Raw genomic sequence first — 19,203 nt, forward strand, 5'->3', positions numbered from 1 at the left:
ACGTGCTTTTGCGAGCAGACGGATCTCTCTCGGCCAGAAGTGTTCCGTTTCCATCAAGATGCGCGCAGAATTCTTCACTTTCTTTATTATACAATAATAACTAACGAATAAAATATTACTTTAATGAAGAATAGTGCTCCTTTTAAAATCTATAATTGCAAAAATTACACGTGACGTCATATGGCTATGGCCAATAATAGCGCTAACCCCAATGACGTCGCATGGGCTGGGCGGCTGAAAACGCACGCGTGGTGAGGCGCCCAAATCGGCTGCGAGCAGCAATTTTCAAAAATTATTCGTAAATTATAACTAACACGCAGACCTTTTTGAATATGATCTCGATGCTCACTGAGACCACCTCTAAACACATGCAGCATCAAAATACGACAGTAAATGGCGTTTCAGGGGCCCCTTATTTGACCAGTCAGATTTTATTATTGTTGGCACAGCCACAGGTTTGTTTCTAACGTCATTCAAAACTTTTTAATGGAATCAAAACGTCTACCTTGCTAATATGCTTTGAATTTTTTAATCTGTAAATACAAATCTCAGTGTTCTCCTACTGCGGGCGTTATGAATTCTCCTGTTTATTTTAGTTTTTCATATTTTACTTTCCTTCTCTATTCTCTAGCAAACGTTTTTTTTTTTTTTTTTGCGATGTAATTATACATCTGAAAAACAAATATTTCTGCGCTCCAATTCTTGGCCGATCCCCCTGTGTGGGTATGGCATGGTAGAATTGGTATGGGCCATTAGAGAATCCATGGAAAATCCTTGGAAAATCCACGTCACTCGTGCGTCACGTGATTGCGCACCGATCCGAGCCGAGGTACAGTGGCCGAGGACCTGCGAAAGTATCCCGCGCCGAGCTACCCGCGGCTGCCGGCTGAGCTAAATGAATCGTGGAGGATGAGGCCGGGATGGCTTCTTCAGAAGAACTGTTTGAAGTGGGCAGTCGCAATGAAATCAGTGCGAAAGTTTTGATTATTGGTGGTGGTGTTGCTGGCCTGGCAGCGGCAAATCGCCTGTTCGCGCACGGATTTAGAAATGTCACGATTCTTGAAGCCAGAGATCGACCAGGCGGTAGGACGTTTTCAAAACCTTTCGGTGAGTCTTTTCATGTAAACGTCATTTTCATCTCAGCTTTTCTCTTGGAACGCTTCAGCTTGGAACGCAGTAGTCTTTGTGTGTTCCTTTAATATGCGAACTGATCGTTTGAATGAGTGCATAAGCTGAGACTCAGGCAGTGCCAAGGTTGTGACTAATGTGCTCCTACGTGGTTCTTTAATAAACGTTTACATTTCCGCGTCTTGGAATAACCTCTGTCTCTGAAACGCAAGAGGCGAGAATGAGTTTAAATGGATGTCATCAGCTGCCCGCACAGGCATATTTGTCGGGCTGCTGAGCAGCGATCGCGATGTAACTGGCTGTCTACTAGAGACGTGTGACATGCTCTTCCATGGCGCATCAGCGATCGTTTCATCCACGCCCGTAGCGAGTTTACAAACACGACGCCGCCGACAAAAGCGTGTTGCAATCGAAAGAAACCTGTACTTGACCGGCCTTCTTTTCTTTAATTAATCGCTTGATTTTTCTGACCTTTCATATACTTATATATGATCTCTGACTCAAACTGCTTTCTTCAATCATTCCTACCTCCATTTGACGCTACATAACTAAGTGTCCTTTATTACTTACCAAGTCATGTTCATGCCAGCTTTGACGCATTGTGAATGCACTCTGCTAAGCGAATTGTTTTCCTCTGTGAAGGTGACAGCTACATTGAATATGGAGCCCAGTGGATTCATGGACAGGACGGAAATACAGTTTTTCGTCTTGCCAATGAAAACGGATTGGTTGATCATGACTGCCCATACTATTTGGAACACTTCTACAACTGGACCCAACTTACTGAAGAGCAAGGGCATGTGGCCACAGAAGTCAGCTCACTTGTTTTAGAGGCACTAGACAGGTGCCAGAAGATGTCAATGAGTGGCAGACGAGATAATATGCCAGGTGTCTTTCAAAAGTCCGTTGGTCACTTCTTACGTCACAGCCTGCTTGACTATATAAGCAAGAACAGTTTCAGTGAAGATCAGGTCAAGATAATTGAAGCCTGCTATGACTGGGCTATGCGCTTGCAGCAAGAAATTCAGGGCTCTAGCTTCCTGACAGATGTCTCTGCCTTGTTTTTTGGGCAGTACCGTGAATGTGATGGGAACATTGTGACAGAGCTCAAGCACGGCTACGAAAGGTTTGTGGATCTTATTTTGCAAGGTATTCCTTCTGAGTGGCTGCAGCTCAAGAAATGTGTGACAAATGTGACGACCTCAGTAGCACCCCTTATGTCGAACAACTGCATTGTTACTGAGAAGTCACAAAGCCACCTGAAGACTTCTTTTGCAGCTGTCCCCTTGGGTAGCAACAAGCCAATGATTACTGTGACTTGTGAAGATGGCTCCGTTTTTAAAGCTGATCATGTATTTGTCACTCTGCCACTCGGCTGCCTGAAAGCAAATGCCTCCCACATGTTTGAGCCACCTCTTCCTGAGAAGAAAATGCTGGCTATCCGGTCATTAGGCTTTGGCACCGTTAACAAGGTGTTCCTCAAGTATGATGTGCCCTTCTGGAAGCCTGGAGACATATTTCAAGTCTTGTGGCTTGATGGCTTCAACCACTGCGGAAACAAGGTGGAGGCCGATGTAAGCTTGCCTCTCACTTTCTTCAGTACCGTTCTATGCAGACTTAATTATTGAACTTTGTGTTTAGTGCATGCAATAAAATTTAAAAAAAAAATCAAGTACTTCAGTTGCATATCTAACTTCCAGGCTGTGTTTCCTAGCATTTGAAACGGAAAAAAGAAAAAAGTTTCAGCTGGAAGCAAAGTTTGCTTCACATTAGCACTCAGTACAATAATGGAAGGATGATTAAAAAATATGAGCGTACGGCAACACATCCAGAGTCTCGTTTTTTGCTAGAACCATTTGGTGAATGTAATAAATTATTGAAGTGTGTTGTGTGTAACCTGAATTTGGATATGTTTGTTTGCTAACTTGAGAGCATTGCATGTATGACACTCATATTTATGTAGCATGTTCTTGAACGAAGTTCCTGTGTGATGTCTTTTGGTTTTAGCGCTAATGCAATTTTTTATTTCTCGCTACTGGTTGGAGTCAAGCAGCTTTGAAGTATCAATAAATAAATAAATTGCTACTGTTGCTCGAGTGCAATATGCAGTATCACACAAACCTGGGCCTTTGTGCCTGCCATAATACGGGTTTTTGTCACATTGTTTATACAAGGAATTTTTTATGCATATATTTTACAGGACATGTCTGCATGGGTAATGCACAGCCAGCTCAATATCTCCTGGTTCAGATACATAGGGAGATTCAATGCTGTGCGACATCAGCCAAACCTGTTGTGTGCATGGATAACTGGGGAAGGAGCCAAGTACATGGAAACACTGAGTGATGACGACGTGCGCATTGGCTGCCATAATGTTCTTGTTCATGTCCTCGGTGACAAAAATCTGCCTTTGCCATCAGAAGTTGAGCGGTACGTAACACCGAGTGCATAAGATATGGCATTACTGTGAGATTTGGAGTATTGCAAGAGTTACCCACTACAGAATGCGATCAGGCTGAGGCTTATGCAATGCATTGGTGAATTCATACTCCCATTAATCTTATCTTGTAGCTAAGCAAGAATTTGTGTGTAGTAAAGTTTAAAAAAGCTTGCTTTTTATAGCTTTTTCTTTTTTTTTTTTTTTCTGTCAAATGGTTGCAATATTCTGCGAACCCAATCAGACCACAGAACCCGCCTTGGTGGCATAGTGGCTGTAACGTTCAGTTGCTTGTCCCAAGTTCATAGATTTAGTTCTGGCCATTGTGGCGATAATTCCACTGGTGCAAAATATAAAATCTCCCATGCGCTGTACACTGCCAGCACACATTAAAACCCCGGATGGTGTGAATGAACTCAAAGCCTTCCACCAGTGGCACCCCGTCATAGCCCATATGTCAATTTTGGATGTCGAACCTCACAATTTATTTATGATGAGAGCAGAGGTCATAAAATTTGAAAATGTATGTTCATTGTCTGGCATCATCATGAGACACAGTTAACAGCCTGACTGCTAACTTGTATAACTGCATTTCGTATGTGTATTAAGCATGGACAGTACACTGGTGGCTGAGAATGCTGGTAGTGATGCAAAAACACCCTTGTACTGAAATATCAGTGCACTCTGAAGAATCAAAGGTGTTTAAATTAATGAGAGTCCATTATTACAGCATGCCTCATAGCACAACAGTGTTGCCTTGGCATGTGAAATTCCATTTGCCATTTGTCAACCTTACGAGCAATTTTCTGGTCTGCTTTTGAATTCATTTTATTAATTTTGTTTGTTTGTCATGTCTCATTCTTAAATGTAAAAATTGGAACATACATATTTGCTGACAAAGCTGTCGCTTTCGAGAGTGCTTCAAGGCGTGTATTAATGCTTATTTGCGCATGTTATAGCTGCTAACATCTCAGCACTGTCACATTTACACAACAGCTGTGTCATATGGTCTTGTCATAGGAATGCCATGGAGTATTGCAAAATTGTTTTTCTGTTCTTATGTTATTGTGTGAGGGCATTGAAGAATTAATGGAAATGTTTGCTGTTCATGAGTGTTATTACTAACCAGTGCAAAAGTACTTGTGGTTTTTAATACTTGTTGAGTTGAAAATGCTTCTTTAGTCTGAGTTTCTCAAATGCTCTAATTTATTCATGGTGCATTACAAGCAGAGAGCATGCATTTCTTACATTATATGCCTCTCGTGTGAGCATCGCCTTATTATGTTTGTTGTTATAAAACCTAAATATATGAATTGTAATTAAAGATGAAACGTTTGCTCAGAATATTCCTAGTTAACTGATACTAACTAGACAAAATTTTCATGTTGCAGTTTAATTGTTAAGCGACCAGTAGTTGGCAGGAAGTGCAGTAGAACCTCATTGATCTGTTCCTGGTTCATATGATTTCCCATGACTTGTACACTCAGAATTACAAGTAGTAATATTATTTTACTACTTGTAATATTATTTTCCCCTTCATGGATCACTGCCTTGTCGTGGCGGAGGGGCTTGCGAAACTCGATGAAGTCGTGAGCTCTGCTGTGTAGGGCCACCCAAGATAGACAGGTCACGGCAGAGAGTTCTGACAAAATGTGATTCACTGGAGAAGGTAATGGCAACCCACTCCAGTATTTCCTGCCAAGAAAACCCTATGGCCAGTCACAATACCATTAATGATATGACGCCGGAAGATGAGCCCCCCAGGTTGGAAGGCGTCCCACATGTTACTGGGGATGAACAAAGGGCGATTCCTAGTAGCTCCAGGACGAATGAAGCGGCTGGGCTAAAGCCAAAAGGACGCTCAGTTGTGGATGTGTCGGGAAGCGACCGGAAAGTCCGATGTTGCAAGAAGATATATCACATAGCAACATGGAATGTAAGATCTATGACGCAAGGTAAACTGGATGTCGTCAAGCGAGAAATGAACCGATTGAACATTGATATCTTGGGTATCAGCGAGCTCAAGTGGACCGGGATGGGAGAATTTAACTCCGGCGACCATTATGTCTTTTATTGTGGGCACGAATCCAAGAGAAGGAATGGGGTCGCTCTCATAGTAAACAGAAGAATGGGTAAAGCAGTGCTAGGGTACAACCCCAAAAACGACCGAATGATTTCACTTCGGATCCAAGGTCACCCTCTCAACATAACAGTTATCCAAGTCTATGCACCGACCACTACTGCTGAAGAAGCTGACGTTGAGAGATTTTATGCGGACCTACAATGCCTTTTAGACCGCACCCCATCATCAGACGTCGTTTTTCTCGTAGTAGACTGGAATGCTAAGGTCGGGAGTGAAGAAATATCCGGAATTGTTCGGTCTTGGCGAGTCGAATGAAGCTGGACAGAGGCTAGTAGAGTTTTGTCAAGAAAACAACCTGACCATAGCGAATACTCATTTTCAACAGCACAAGAGGCGCCTGTACACATGGACTTCACCGGACGGTCTGTACAGGAATCAGATCGATTATATTCTTTGCCGGCAGAGATGGAGAAGCGCTATGCAAGCAGTAAAAACAAGGCCTGGGGCCGATTGTGGCACCGATCATCAGCTTCTTGTTGCCAAAATTAAGCTTCGATTGAGGAAAACTCAGAAAACTAGAAGGCCTTTCAGGTATGATCTGGATCAAATTCCATTAGAATATGCTGTGGAAGTGAGCAATCGATTTCAAGAATTAGATCTAGAAGACAGAGAGCCCGAAGAGATGTGGACTGATGTTCGTGATATAATACAAGAAGTTGCTACTAAGGTAGCTCCAAAGCAAAAGAAATGCAAGAAAGCAAACTGGTTATCTGAAGAGGCTTTGCAAATAGCTGAGGAAAGGAGGATGGCAAAAGTTATGGGGGAAAGAGAAAGATACAAGGTTCTCAATGCGGATTTTCAGAAAATAGCAAGGAGAGATAAGAATGCCTTCCTGAACATACAGTGCCAAGCAGTTGAGGACAACAGCCAATTAAGGAACACAAGAGCTCTGTACAAGACAATCAAAGATATCAAAGGAAGCTTCTGTGCTAAGCTGGGCGTGATAAAGGACAAACGAGGCAAGGACCTCACTGAAGCCTCAGAGATAAAGAAGAGGTGGCAGGAATACACAGAAAAACTGTACAAGAAGGACCCGAATGTGCAAACCCAACATAAGACGGTTGTGATTACTGATCTCGAGCCGGGCATCCTGAAGAGTGAAGTTGAATGGGCCTTAGCCAGTCTTGCTAAGAAGAAAGCCAGCGGAAGTGATGGCATTCCAGCTGAGTTGCTTCAAAACCTCAACCATGACGCTGTTAGCATTCTGCATACATTATGTCAGAAGATTTGGACAACTCTGCAGTGGCCACAGGATTGGAGGAGGTCAGTTTACATCCCCATTCCAAAGAAAGGCAGTGCCAAAGATTGTTCCAACTACCGCACGATCGCACTTATTTCGCATGCTAGCAAGGTGATGTTGAAAATCCTCCAAGGTAGGCTGCAGCAGTATGTGGATCGGGAGCTTCCGGACGTGCAAGCTGGGTTTCGCAAGGGCAGAGGAACTAGAGACCAAATTGCCAACCTCCGCTGGATCATGGAAAAAGCAAGAGAGTTCCAGAAACCCATCTACTTCTGCTTTATTGATTATGCGAAAGCGTTTGACTGCGTAGATCACAGCAGATTGTGGCAAGCTCTCCAAGAGATGGGAGTTCCAATTCACCTCATCTATCTCCTCAGGAACCTGTATGAAGGACAAGAGGCCACAGTCAGAACTGGGCATGGTCTTACCGATTGGTTTCCGATTGAGAAAGGAGTGAGGCAAGGCTGCATACTGTTGCCCTGCCTATTTAACCTATATGCAGAGTGCATCATGAGGAAGGCCGGTCTGGACGAGTCTTCATATGGAGTGAAGATTGCTGGAAAACGTATCAACAACCTTAGATATGCGGATGATACCACTTTAATGGCAGAAAGTGAAGTGGAACTCAGGAGACTTCTGATGCACGTACAAGAAGAGAGTGAGAAGTTTGGGCTTAAACTGAACATCAAAAAGACAAAGATCATGGCGTCTTGCCCTATCAAGTCCTGGAGCATCAATGGACAAGAAGTGGAAGCTGTGACAGATTTTCTCTTCTTGGGCTCCAAGATTACCTCGGAAGGAGACTGCAGCCATGAAATTAGGAGACGCCTGCTTCTGGGAAAGAGAGCAATGGTTAGCCTTGACTGCCTAGTAAAGAGCAGAGACATTAGTCTGCCAACCAAGATCCGTATAACTCGTGCTATGGTCTTTCCAGTTGTGATGTATGGATGCGAGAGTTGGACTGTGAAAAAGGCTGACCGCCGAAGAATTGACGCTTTTGAATTGTGGGGCTGGCGAAGACTCTTAAGAGTTCCTTGGACTGCCAGAAGATCAAATCAGTCGATATTGTCGACCATAAACCCTGACTGCTCATTGGAGGGTCAAATTCTAAAGTTAAAGCTCAGCTACTTTGGTCATCTGATGAGAAGAGAGGAGTCGCTGGAGAAAGATTTGATGTTGGGAAAGGTTGACGGTCGCCGGAGAAAGGGTAGGCAGCGAACGCGATGGTTAGATGGCATCCTCGAGGCACTGCAGATGAAGTTATGTGATGTTAGGAAGATAGTGAGAGACCGGAAAGCGTGGCGTGAAATGGTCCATAGGGTCACGAAGAGTCGGACACGACTGAACGACTGAACTGAACTGAATATTATTTTAGCTGCATGTTTTTTCATTATAATGATATGCAAGATTTTACTATACATGAATCACTTAGTAAGTTATAATTGAATTTCTTCTCTCACCTGTTTGGGTTTCAACAGCCGAGCTGCAGCCATTGAGTGGCCGTGGCCGAGCAATGGCTATGATGCCAAAGGTTATTATAGGCCATGGAGGTATGAAGGAAACTGCAGTACAACTGTAGCCTCTTCATGCGTCCTGATTTTGGCTTTCAAAACAGGCTGGCTTTAGCACTGTAGTGAACTAAAATGACGTGTCACAGTGTTTCTTATACCTCATGTGACCTACGCTGTCCTTTGACATCGCAGATATTGCTTTGGTTGGTTAAACCAAAGCTGATGTGAAAAGAAATTCAAATATATATTATTTAGCATTATTAGGCAAATACCACATGGTGATCCATGTAATCTAATGTCTTACACATCATTACAAGTAAGAAAACCTACAACAAAACGTTTGGTGTCTCTACACTTTTAAGAGGGATGGCTTGGGTCATCCATCTTACTCGCTTCCATGTTTCTGCGATTCCAAGCAGCATGTCATTGTAATATTGTTTTATGAAACACTGAAACACAACACGTGGTGCTCACTGTCATGACATTCCACATCGTACTGAGCACAACTATGTATATTCTGCACACAGATGCCTCAGTGATTGCATGAACCTTTGCTTGACATGTTATTTTCCTCTGCAAGCAAAAATTGTTTGTGTCTTAAGAAGCCAGCTTTCTCTCTGCTTTGTCAGCCACATGTCTGTGATGATGTGAACTAAGCTTTTCCTGTTTGTAGCATACGCAAAGGTTTAATATTTGGCAATTCAGAATGCAAACCATTTATGAAATGGCCACTTCATACAAACGAGCCTTTCTATTTTGTGCCGAAACATAGCATAGGATGATGGAGTTTAGCTCCTCTGATGGCTATATAGCTGCAGTTGTTTGTCCTTACAAACTGCTTGAGCGTGATTTTAGAGTGCTCACTGGATGTCTTTGTTATGCCCAAACCAGATTCATGTATGCTGCCCATACTGAAACTTGTGCACATTCAATTTCTTGTTGACAGGAGCAAATGGTTCACTGATCCCTATGCAAGAGGTTCATACTCATACATCTCAGTGTCATGTGACACGACGGGCTCACTGCCTCGTGACCTGGCTGAGCCAATTTGTGAGCCTGTAGTGCACTGCGGAACTGAGGTTACGGTATGTGCTTGCATAAATTGCTTCGGAGCGCTGGCTATAGTTATGACTGTGAATCCAAAGTATGAGTCAATCTAGATCAATGGGTTGGCCTTCAAGGATGTCATTCACATAGATTTAGCCAAGAAAGAAGGTTTTACCAATGCTGGAAATCTCATAAATTTCAAGCACCTTCAGTGACTCGCTGTAAACTTCCCTCACGCTATGAGAAGAACAAGAAAATTTGAATGAGATAAGTCATTGGCTGATTTGTGCTTATCATTTGTGAACAGTAGCAGGTGAGAACATGGGCATTTTAGGGCAGTGTCTAAATAACATGAAGTGCAAAAGGCATAAAAACAATCAGAGTCAACACATGTGGTTGGCCCAAGCGTAGAGCACAAATTTGTGAAGCCATGATTGGAACCACTTTGACATGAATAATAATAATAATTGGTTCACAGGAAGGGAAAGGTGCAGTATCTGTCACACTTGCTCTGTGGACACCTGAACCGCGCCGTAAGGGAAGGGATGAAGGTGGGGAGTGAAAGTGGAAAGAGAGAAAGGGGAGCCGTAGTGGAGGGCTACAGAGTAATTTCAGCCACCTGGGGATCTTTAACGTGCGCTGACATCGCACAGCACACGGAAGCCACTTCGTTTCGCCTCCATCGAAACGCAGCTGCCGAGGTCGGGTTCAAACCCGGGAACTCCGGACAGTAGTCGGGCGCCTTACCACTGCACCAACCCGGCAGGGCGAACCACTTTGACATGAAGTAATATTTAACAGAAATTTTCTTGGCCCAAAAAAGCACCCTTTTTCATTAAAAAGAAAACCGGGCAATAGTGCAGTGCTCAACTCTTGACTGTGATAAAAACATGTAATGCTTAAAACGTGATTTATAATCTCTAACTGCAGTATTTTTGCATCTTTTGGTAATTTTTCATGCAGCAGCTAGCCTTGCTCATGCAGAAAGGTTGCAAAAATTTGAGATAGTGCTGTGAATGTTTTATTCTTTATTATACTGGCAACACTGTTGCACATGAATGCACTGTCTCATTTTGTTCTAGGCAGCTTGTGGATGGAGTGCTGTGGTGATCTTCATGTACATTTGTACACACAAAATAAGGTGTACTTAGCCATATTATGTAGGTCATCGGTTGGTGCACATTGTTTTTTGCAAAAGTATTCAGCCTTTAATACTTCATAATTAAGGGCGCCATTATTTTGTAGTTTCCACCTGTGCGTAATAATGTGGCTGAGAAGGAAAGGTGCACAGCGTTTTTTAGAACTCGTGTAGTTGAACTCTAGATTAGAATAAATTTTGTTTCAGCTGCAGTGACCATTGAAAAAGCTGTAAAGCATTCCTCTGCAGCCATGTGGCTGCTCTCGGGTGGATGCTGGTGATAATCACACTGTTAATTTAAATTACTTCACCAGGCAAAATTTCTTAGACATATTGCTCATTTAATTTGGCACATTGCAGGAATCTCTAGACGTTCATGCATTAAGCAGTGCTACACTGTATTTAAAACAAAAAACAAAATGGTGGATGTTTAACTACTTAAGCCCTGTTATAATGAGTGAAAGCATCTGTCGCGGTGGCTCATTGGTTAAAGTACTCAGCTACTGAACCCAAGTGCCCAGTTTCAACCCCAACCGGTTCGAATCCACTCTGCTCTGATCATTTTTTTTAGTGCGAAAGCACTACACGCGGACTAGCTAAATCATCGCCAAAACTGCTATGTCCTAGTTTGACCTTGCGAAGCTTTGAAGGTAATTCGCCTGCAACCAGCGAATTCAGGAGTTCTGCTCTCAAATATTGTTATCCCCACTCAGAGCTTTAAGGAGAATATGATGATGTGGGGCCTTGCAAAGAAAATAGCTCCATTCAGAGGCTTAAGGAAAAAATGAAGAATAGGTTGGGCCTCGTCAAGCACTCAAGGTTGTTCGCTGACACCTGGCAAATTTGGGCATTGCAACCCAGAGAGTAGAATTCCCGCTCTCAAATCTGTGCATTCGTCCTTGCTCCCAGTGATTTTCCAATACTCATAGTGCTGCATAGATGCAAGACATTCTGTCTTATGACACCTTGCTCCACCCTCTGCCAGAGCTCGTTTACATTCTGGCAAGAAGTAACAAGTTTAATGAAGGGAAGTGCCTTGCTACACTCAGGCACCCAGAAAGGGCAATGTATAAACAGTATTTTTCCAGCTCTGAGTGCACATTAATATGTTTACTGCATTGTGGGCCACTGGGGGGTCATGTCATTTATTTATGATTTGTGGCCAGGAATACTGAGTCGCAGGAAATAAGTGGGACAGACTGTAATGTGAGGTCCTCCTTATTAGAACTCACAATTAAAATCTCTCACTCAGCTTTATCATGTGACCCTATACTCATAGTCACACAGCATGAATAAATGAAGGGACGGAATGATGCCCCATGGTGCAGTGAATATGTTGAGCCGCCTGCATAAGTGATAAAGTTTTGTTGGAGGCACACTGGTTTATGGAAAAAAGCTACTTAGGTTCTTCTCTATAAATGGGAACGGCCTATGCATATTGCAAACCAATTTGGGAACCTCCACTGCCCAGATGTCCCTGCGACTGTTCACGTGAACAACTAAAGGTTAATGACAGTGTCTCCTTGTGTTATGATGAAAATGAAATTGCATGCATTCTACATTCTGAGAGGCATACACCTAAATCATGGCATTCTTTGATTTTTTTTTTCCTGCAATGTGGCCCGTTCCTATACATACCAATGGCATGTTGACACCGGCAGGTTGTTTGCTGGTTGCTGCATGTTCTGTGCAAATGGCAAGAAGCAGTGCTTTTGTATTCATGTTCTAAAGACGAGTATGGATCACAGTATTCAGTAGAGATGGAGTAATAAAGCGATAGGACAAAAAGAGATTGAATGAAACACCGACTGATAAATGCAACAATGTAAATAGAAAACAGCACTTTCTTAGTTGTTAGTGCTTTATGTCCTTTTTCTTGTCCTATCATTTTAGTGCTGTTTTTTTTTTTCTCTCTGTATATTATCCCTGTAATTTAAGTACTGCTAGGGACTCATCACAATTCTTCTTTCAGTGCAACACAATAAACTGGGATATTTATTAAGAAAAACTTGATTACAGCATGACTAATTTTAGGTAATCTCTGAATATCTATGAATGCTAAAGCGTGGTGTAGATATACAGGTGCACCCAGCAAATTATGTGGCAATGCAAATTTCAAATCGCCAAAAATGGCTGAAAACTTCAATTTTATGAGAATACAGCAGAATACCGCTATAGTAAACTCGGATATAGTAAAGTGAAACTGAAGTCTCAGTTCATCTTCCATAGACAACTGTACATTTTCCCCCCTTTATAATTAAGATATTTTAGGTAAAAATTGGTTATAGTAAAGTGCGCCTGGCAGCGGCGACGACTCCCACGATATGACATCGCCGCCCGCGCAATACGTAGAATCGCGAGGAAAAGGTATTTCAAAACAAAAATAACACCGAGTGTCCTTTTAAGTGCTTTACCACCAGGCTCAGCAGCATTCAGGAGAAGCCTACTTTACGAAGGCCTTGGAGCCGTGAGAGAAAGCACGCAGCGCGTAGGAAAAAAAAAAAAAGTAACGCTGTCTACAAACATGGAAAGGAGGCGGCGCGGTTCGTTCAGAAAGTAAGGGAGAGTAAATGTGCACCAAGAAATAGGGAAGGGGAAGAAATGGGCTAACATTCCCAACACTGCAGCACAAAGCATGAGGCAGCGAAGGCAAGAAGTGGAGGTGCAGCGTGTGCAGTCTTGCAGCACTTGACTGCCACGCGCATTTATCATTTGTTGCCTTTTAAAAGACAGAAACAACAAAAAGTGACACCATGTTCATGCAAGGCTTTGATTTTCACATGAAGTCAAACTTGGTTGTATTCATAGCCACCTCCTCATGCTTAAGAGGTACTTCCACTAGATGTAAAAAAATTTTGTAACTGAAAAAAAAAATATTGAATGAAGAGGTGATAAGAGAGAGATGGAAGCTATTCCATAGTGTTTTTTTTTTTTTTTCTTTAAGCAACAAGACGTGTTCAATAAGTGGCCATTTAATCTTCAGGACCATGTTAACACCAACAACCGATATAGTAAAGATTTTTGCTGGTCCCAGTGACTTTACTATAAAGGGGTTTTACTGTATTTGTATCTTTGTGTATGTCTTATTTTTTATGCTGTCCGAGTGCTTTATTATTGAAATTCACCAATAAGTACTGTAAAAAAAATTTTTTCTTAGCCCACTTTGGCTCTACACATCAGGAAAACACTAAAACAACTGTTTTTCTCCATTCCAGTTTACTGAATAGATGATCTCATTGTGGAGCAGGTTTCTTTGCGAATGTTCGATCTATTTTGACACCATTTGTTTTTTTTGCACTCCTGGAAGCATACTACAGCTCCAAGACATTCTTTAATTCTTCATTTCTCACATCACTGCGGTAACTAAGAGGTTAGAGCACTCAACTGCTGAGCCCGGGGTCGCGGGTTCAATCCTAGCTGTTGCGGCCACTTTTTGATTGACGTGAAAATCAAGGCGCCTGTGTTCTGCATGATATCAGTGCGCATAAAAAATTCCCGGTGGTTGAAATTTCTGTATCTCCCGACTATGGCGTCCCTCATTGCCCGAGTTGCTTTGGGATGCTAAACCCTGTAAACCAAACCAAACCAAAGCTTAATTTCTCATAGTGGGTGGAACAGCGCGAAAAGTCGAAACACACAAGAAGAGACGCGGAACAGACGAGCGCTGACTCGCAACTAATTTTTTTATTAGGAAGAAAGCGGATTCTTATACAAAAAATATGTCACATGATGTTACAAAGAACGAAACCCTTGACCAGGCAAATTCAAGAGATATCTTCTTCCTTCATCAGCCACGTGGAAAACCCTATCAAGCAAGACCAAACATACAAGCCCCCCCTCCCCTTCTCCCCAACGGCCCGTTTTACAAATTATAAATTATCACCAAACATTATCCAGAAAAGAAACCTCTTTTTCGATAAGCACCAATGAAGGCTGGCTGACACACCGCGACTGCTTCTTACTGATGTAATATGCCTCAGTAATTTCTCTCGTCGTTTTGTCCCTATGGCGAAACAAAATCTTTGTTTTTGAAACCAAGGGGCGACAACTTTTGTTTTTCTGCTTTCCTTCTTTCCCACAAGCCCTACAATGATCTTTCAAGTGAGAATATCGTGTGTCCGACAGCGAATTGAGGTGTTCACACAGACGAATATTTATGCACCGAGGTTTGCGTTCTTTGTAACATCATGTGACATATTTGTTTGTATAAGAATCCACTTTCTTCCTAATAAAAAATTAGTTGCGAGTCAGCGCTCGTCTGTTGTGCGTCTCTTCTTGTGTGTTTAGTCTTTTCGCGCTGTTCCACCCACTATGCAATTGTACCAACTCGCCCAACTGTCCATCCTACTTAATTTCTCATATATTTTGTTTCAAATTTGCTTTATGAAATTTTCTGCTCTGTTTACACATATTTATGTCAACAGCATCACAGAAATTTGAAACTTTGTATCATGCGCTAACAAATTCTAAACATCTTTTTACTTGTAGCATGCCAGTAGAAACGCTGCTAATATTGAACCAGTCGTCTGCCACACTTTGTTAACGCTGTGGACTTGAAAAGAAGTATATTGTAGAACGAAATGTGCCCGGGATATAGAACTCAAATTTTGTAAGAGTAGTCATAATATTTTGAATAAGTTCAAAAAGGTTTCTGCAAATTGGACAAGAATAAAACATTTTTTGCTGAAGGCCACCTCTCCCTTAAACAGAAACGAAAACCTGTTCCATCACCTGCCAATGCAAGCACTAGAACTGAAGATATTTGAAACTGCTTTACCATTAAGGTGCATGAATTTACCTTCAATGGAAATTACTCACATTTTTACACTCTGTATTGTAGGGTACACATGGTTCGAGCATAGCTACGGATATGATTTCTGGCATCTGCACAGCACAAGTACCCGTGCCTCATGATATGCTGTAGCATGTGGCGTTGTGGGGTGGCTGCATGTGCGTCCTCTGCTTGCTGGCTATGTGCTAAATGCTGCTGCTAACATGCTGCAGGTTGGGTTTCTTGTTGAAGCCGCACTTGTGTATATTTGTCAGTGATGTGAAGATTTATATATATATATATATATATTTTGCAGTTACGTATATCAATTTGCTACATGATTCTTGGTTCTAATTGGGAAGCATGCTAAATGGGTTTGTTCTTGTTCCTAGTATCCAGTGATATTCTTCGCTGGTGAGGCAACGCATCCCCATTTCTACTCCACTGTGCATGGTGCCTACGAGTCCGGCCTCCGCGAAGCTGATCGTCTTGCCAACTTCTACTTGTAAGTTTGTTGGTTTGCTATACTTCCTCAACTTCACACAGAGGACATTATCGTGTTACACGCATGCATAGATAAGCCTGTGTCTACTGTACTGGGTAACACTTTATACTCAGCCATAATCCAGGAGGTGGCTCAGAAAACATCAGGCTGCAACAGAACCTTATGTTCAAGTTAATTTCATTGCTGACTTCTTGAAATCTAATGCAGTATATTAGTTTTGAAGTCAGGGCCCTTAAAGGGACACTGCAGCGGTTTTCAAATGTACCAATACTATAGGCTTTTGAAGTAGATTATTTGTTGATCATGCCTGTGAAGTTATTTTGTCGATTATGCATAAAACACCTGCGCAATCATCGACTGAAAGCGCGCAATTCAAATTTCCCGCTCCCCGCGCGACAGCTACAGAGGAGGAAAGCGGAGGGAGAAATCTCGCTTCTCCGTCCATCGTGACGTCACTGTGAGGAGCCGGATGCATTCAGAGCCAACGGAGGGGGTTTTCAGCGTGCGCTGTTCCTCGTTTTGTGTGCGTTGCGGACATACAAAACACGTCAACTTAGTGTTGTGCTCCTGATACAACACAGCTCTGCATGTGTTCGGATGCACGAACAGCTGTGGATGCGACGATGTAATCTTCCATTGTATTAAAAGCTCGCGGCACAATGCGGCGTTGCTGAAAAGAGAGATAAATTCAAGCCGACCAAAGGAAACATTCTACTCGAAGCATTTTCGTAACTGTGACTACATGCAGTTTGTTTCTAAAGCGATTTCTATAGGGCTTTGACAAAAAGGCATGGCTGAACCATGACGCGGTTCCTTCTGTTTCCTTGTACAAAACAGTCTGGACAGTCATCTGCGATCCATTCATGGACTGCAATCTCATGATGGGACGGTCAGACAGCATCGGCGCATGGTTGTTTTCGCGTGTCTCGTGTTTTTTTTTTTTTTTGTTTTGTTTTTTTTTTTTTTCGTTTTGTTTTGTTTTTGCGCATAAGCTTCGCGCAACGGCTTCTAGTGCTAAACATTGACAACTCATCAATAGCACGCGCTGATGAGTTCTGCGAACTAGCAGATGATTAAGAATAGTCCACTGCTGTGTCGAAGCTAGGTTGTGAAGACTGCGAGATCTTTTCCAGTACGGCACGTGCCTGATATGTTCGTGGAACCCTTACGGGAGCATTATTAGAAGATAAGGAGTGTACTGCTCAGCTGGGTATAGGCGCATTCAGGTAAGGAGCGCAAAAAGCGAGGTTTCCTTTTGTGTGTCCAAGCAATCAATCATCGAAGTTGTTCATACATGGCTTTGCGATTTTGCACCCGTTGCTGCCTCGTCATTTTACATAGTCCTGTCTTGTTTGGGGATGCACATTAAGTTGGAAATGAAAACGACGAAGCTCTTGTAAGAAAACACATTCGGAACACGGTTTTCTCATGAAGGTATGGGTGCGGAGGAGCTGCAGTTTGGCTTTCAACATACGTCAGCCGTCAATTCACTAAACTTGTATTGTGACAGTACGATAAAAAGGAAAGGCTTTCAACTATACTTTCAACGTCTGCTAAATGTCGTATGACTCAAGCAGCATTCTGCGTGCATTTGACTTGGTCTCCAGCAGAACGGCCCCGCCAATGCCTCGTATGCACTGCAGAGCTCTGCAACCGCGCTTCGCTTATTGTTCATTTGTCCGGTGGTAGCTGTGTACTGCTTCACCCTTTCTATAGCATTCTTCGTTTCCCCAAGGTACCACGACTGGCATTCAAAGCAGGATTTGGTACACCAAGCTTTGGGTTCATTTTTCACAGCAATGACCTCTCGGGCAGGGCGAGAGGCCTGAGACGGAGGTAGTCAGCTAGAGCATTGTTCGCTGCCCTTCCTTCCCAGGAAAATGCGGGCCGAGGTTTCACTGAGGGCCATGTAGTTCCTGCTAATAATGACACACACTACTTTTCGAAATGCCTCACTGTAACCAAAGCAAGTTTTCATGCCAAATCTACGCTCCCCACAACGGAAGTGCTGCATCGTTTGTTGGCAAATCTGGTACGGATACATGCGGTAAAAATCCCGATGGTCATTTGTGTGGAAATGGCATGCCATAATGACATTCACAAAGCCGCAGAGAGCTGCGACCAACCCAGCGCAGCGAAGGAGCCGCATCGACAGCTTCCCCGGTCCTCAGAATGTCGTCACGAGACGTCTTGGCCAATCACGGGCGGCGGCGTGCCCCACAATGAGCCCCGTCGCGCGAGCTGCATATTTCTGCTGAAAAAAGGCTATTTCTGCTTTCTTCTGCCTAATTTTAATCTGATATTCGAGTTCGCAGCATGACAAACTATGGCTTTCTGCTGAAAGCCCAACTTTAGCAAAAAGTGCTGCAGTGTCCCTTTAAGTCGAGTGCTCTGCGGCCAGTATGAAGCCCATGGCCTCGCAGATTTCTTAATGCAGCAGGCAACATTATTTTTTATTGTTTCATATAATGCACAGTGAGAAAAAAAGAACCTATTGTGAAATGCTATTCCTTATGCATTGTAAAAAATGTCATCAGCTGTCTGCATGATGTATCATGTTTAGTACATAGCAGTACTTTCATTTATATTTGACCAATGAGTATCATTTCCAGATGCATTTGTTTTGAATAAATATGCAAAACATATTTCCTTATAATTCAGGCTGTATGAAGTTAACATGAAGGTACAGGTATAGGAATAGGACAAGGCTGATGTTTGCAGTGGGAGAGAAAGTGCGTGCATAAGGGGTGCAAAGGCTCTTATTGGGTGTTCTTGCTTGCTGCAGTAAAGCTGGATCAGGCCAAGAGTCATGCTGTATACCGGATGAAGAAGAGAGTCTTCTGGTCAAAGCTGATCTCTTCAGTTCTGCAGCACTGAGTGCATCATCTGCTGGGTCAAACCCCAGGATAATCATTGTCGGCGCTGGAGCAGCTGGCTTGTCTGCAGCCTACAAACTTTCCCAAAAAGGCTACACCAATTTTGTTATCTTAGAGGCACAGAAGATGGCTGGAGGAAGGATACAGTCTTACTACTATGGCGGTGAGGACTGCAAGCTTCCTTTTGAGGGTGCTCAGACTTCATCAATAACCACCTGGCCTGCAGCTAGCCAGTCCATTATGATTACTTTCTAATTTTTGTTTTCTACAGTTTCATTCAGTACAGGTTTAAGCTTGGACATAAGCTTCATTGATGGGTTTATTTTTTATTTTCTTCACACGCTATTTGGCCTTCATAATGATTTATTATAGCTTTTTGTAATGCCTGTTTGCAGCAAAAGTAGCCA

At 42.8% G+C, this 19,203-nt stretch overlaps 1 protein-coding gene across 2 annotated transcripts in view; it reads left to right on the plus strand.

Annotated features, from left to right (window-relative positions):
- The first annotated feature begins 787 nt into the window (after nt 1-787).
- LOC146206533 (uncharacterized) overlaps nt 788-19,203 on the plus strand; it is a 29,349-nt gene continuing 10,933 nt past the window's right edge. The window contains exons 1-6 of one of the 2 annotated variants that reach the window (XM_084591256.1): nt 788-1,107; nt 1,771-2,702; nt 3,329-3,558; nt 9,406-9,544; nt 15,808-15,920; nt 18,706-18,959. In XM_084591256.1, coding sequence (XP_084447382.1) covers nt 921-1,107; nt 1,771-2,702; nt 3,329-3,558; nt 9,406-9,544; nt 15,808-15,920; nt 18,706-18,959 — 1,855 coding nt within the window. In that variant the 5' untranslated portion in view covers nt 788-920. The remainder of the gene's footprint in view (nt 1,108-1,770; nt 2,703-3,328; nt 3,559-9,405; nt 9,545-15,807; nt 15,921-18,705; nt 18,960-19,203) is intronic. The other variant, XM_084591258.1, reaches the window with a different exon arrangement.

The sequence above is a fragment of the Amblyomma maculatum genome, chromosome 1 (genome assembly GCF_055883805.1).
Source record: "Amblyomma maculatum isolate TAMU_Amacu chromosome 1, ASM5588380v1, whole genome shotgun sequence".
Classification (NCBI taxonomy): Eukaryota; Metazoa; Arthropoda; class Arachnida; order Ixodida; family Ixodidae; genus Amblyomma; species Amblyomma maculatum.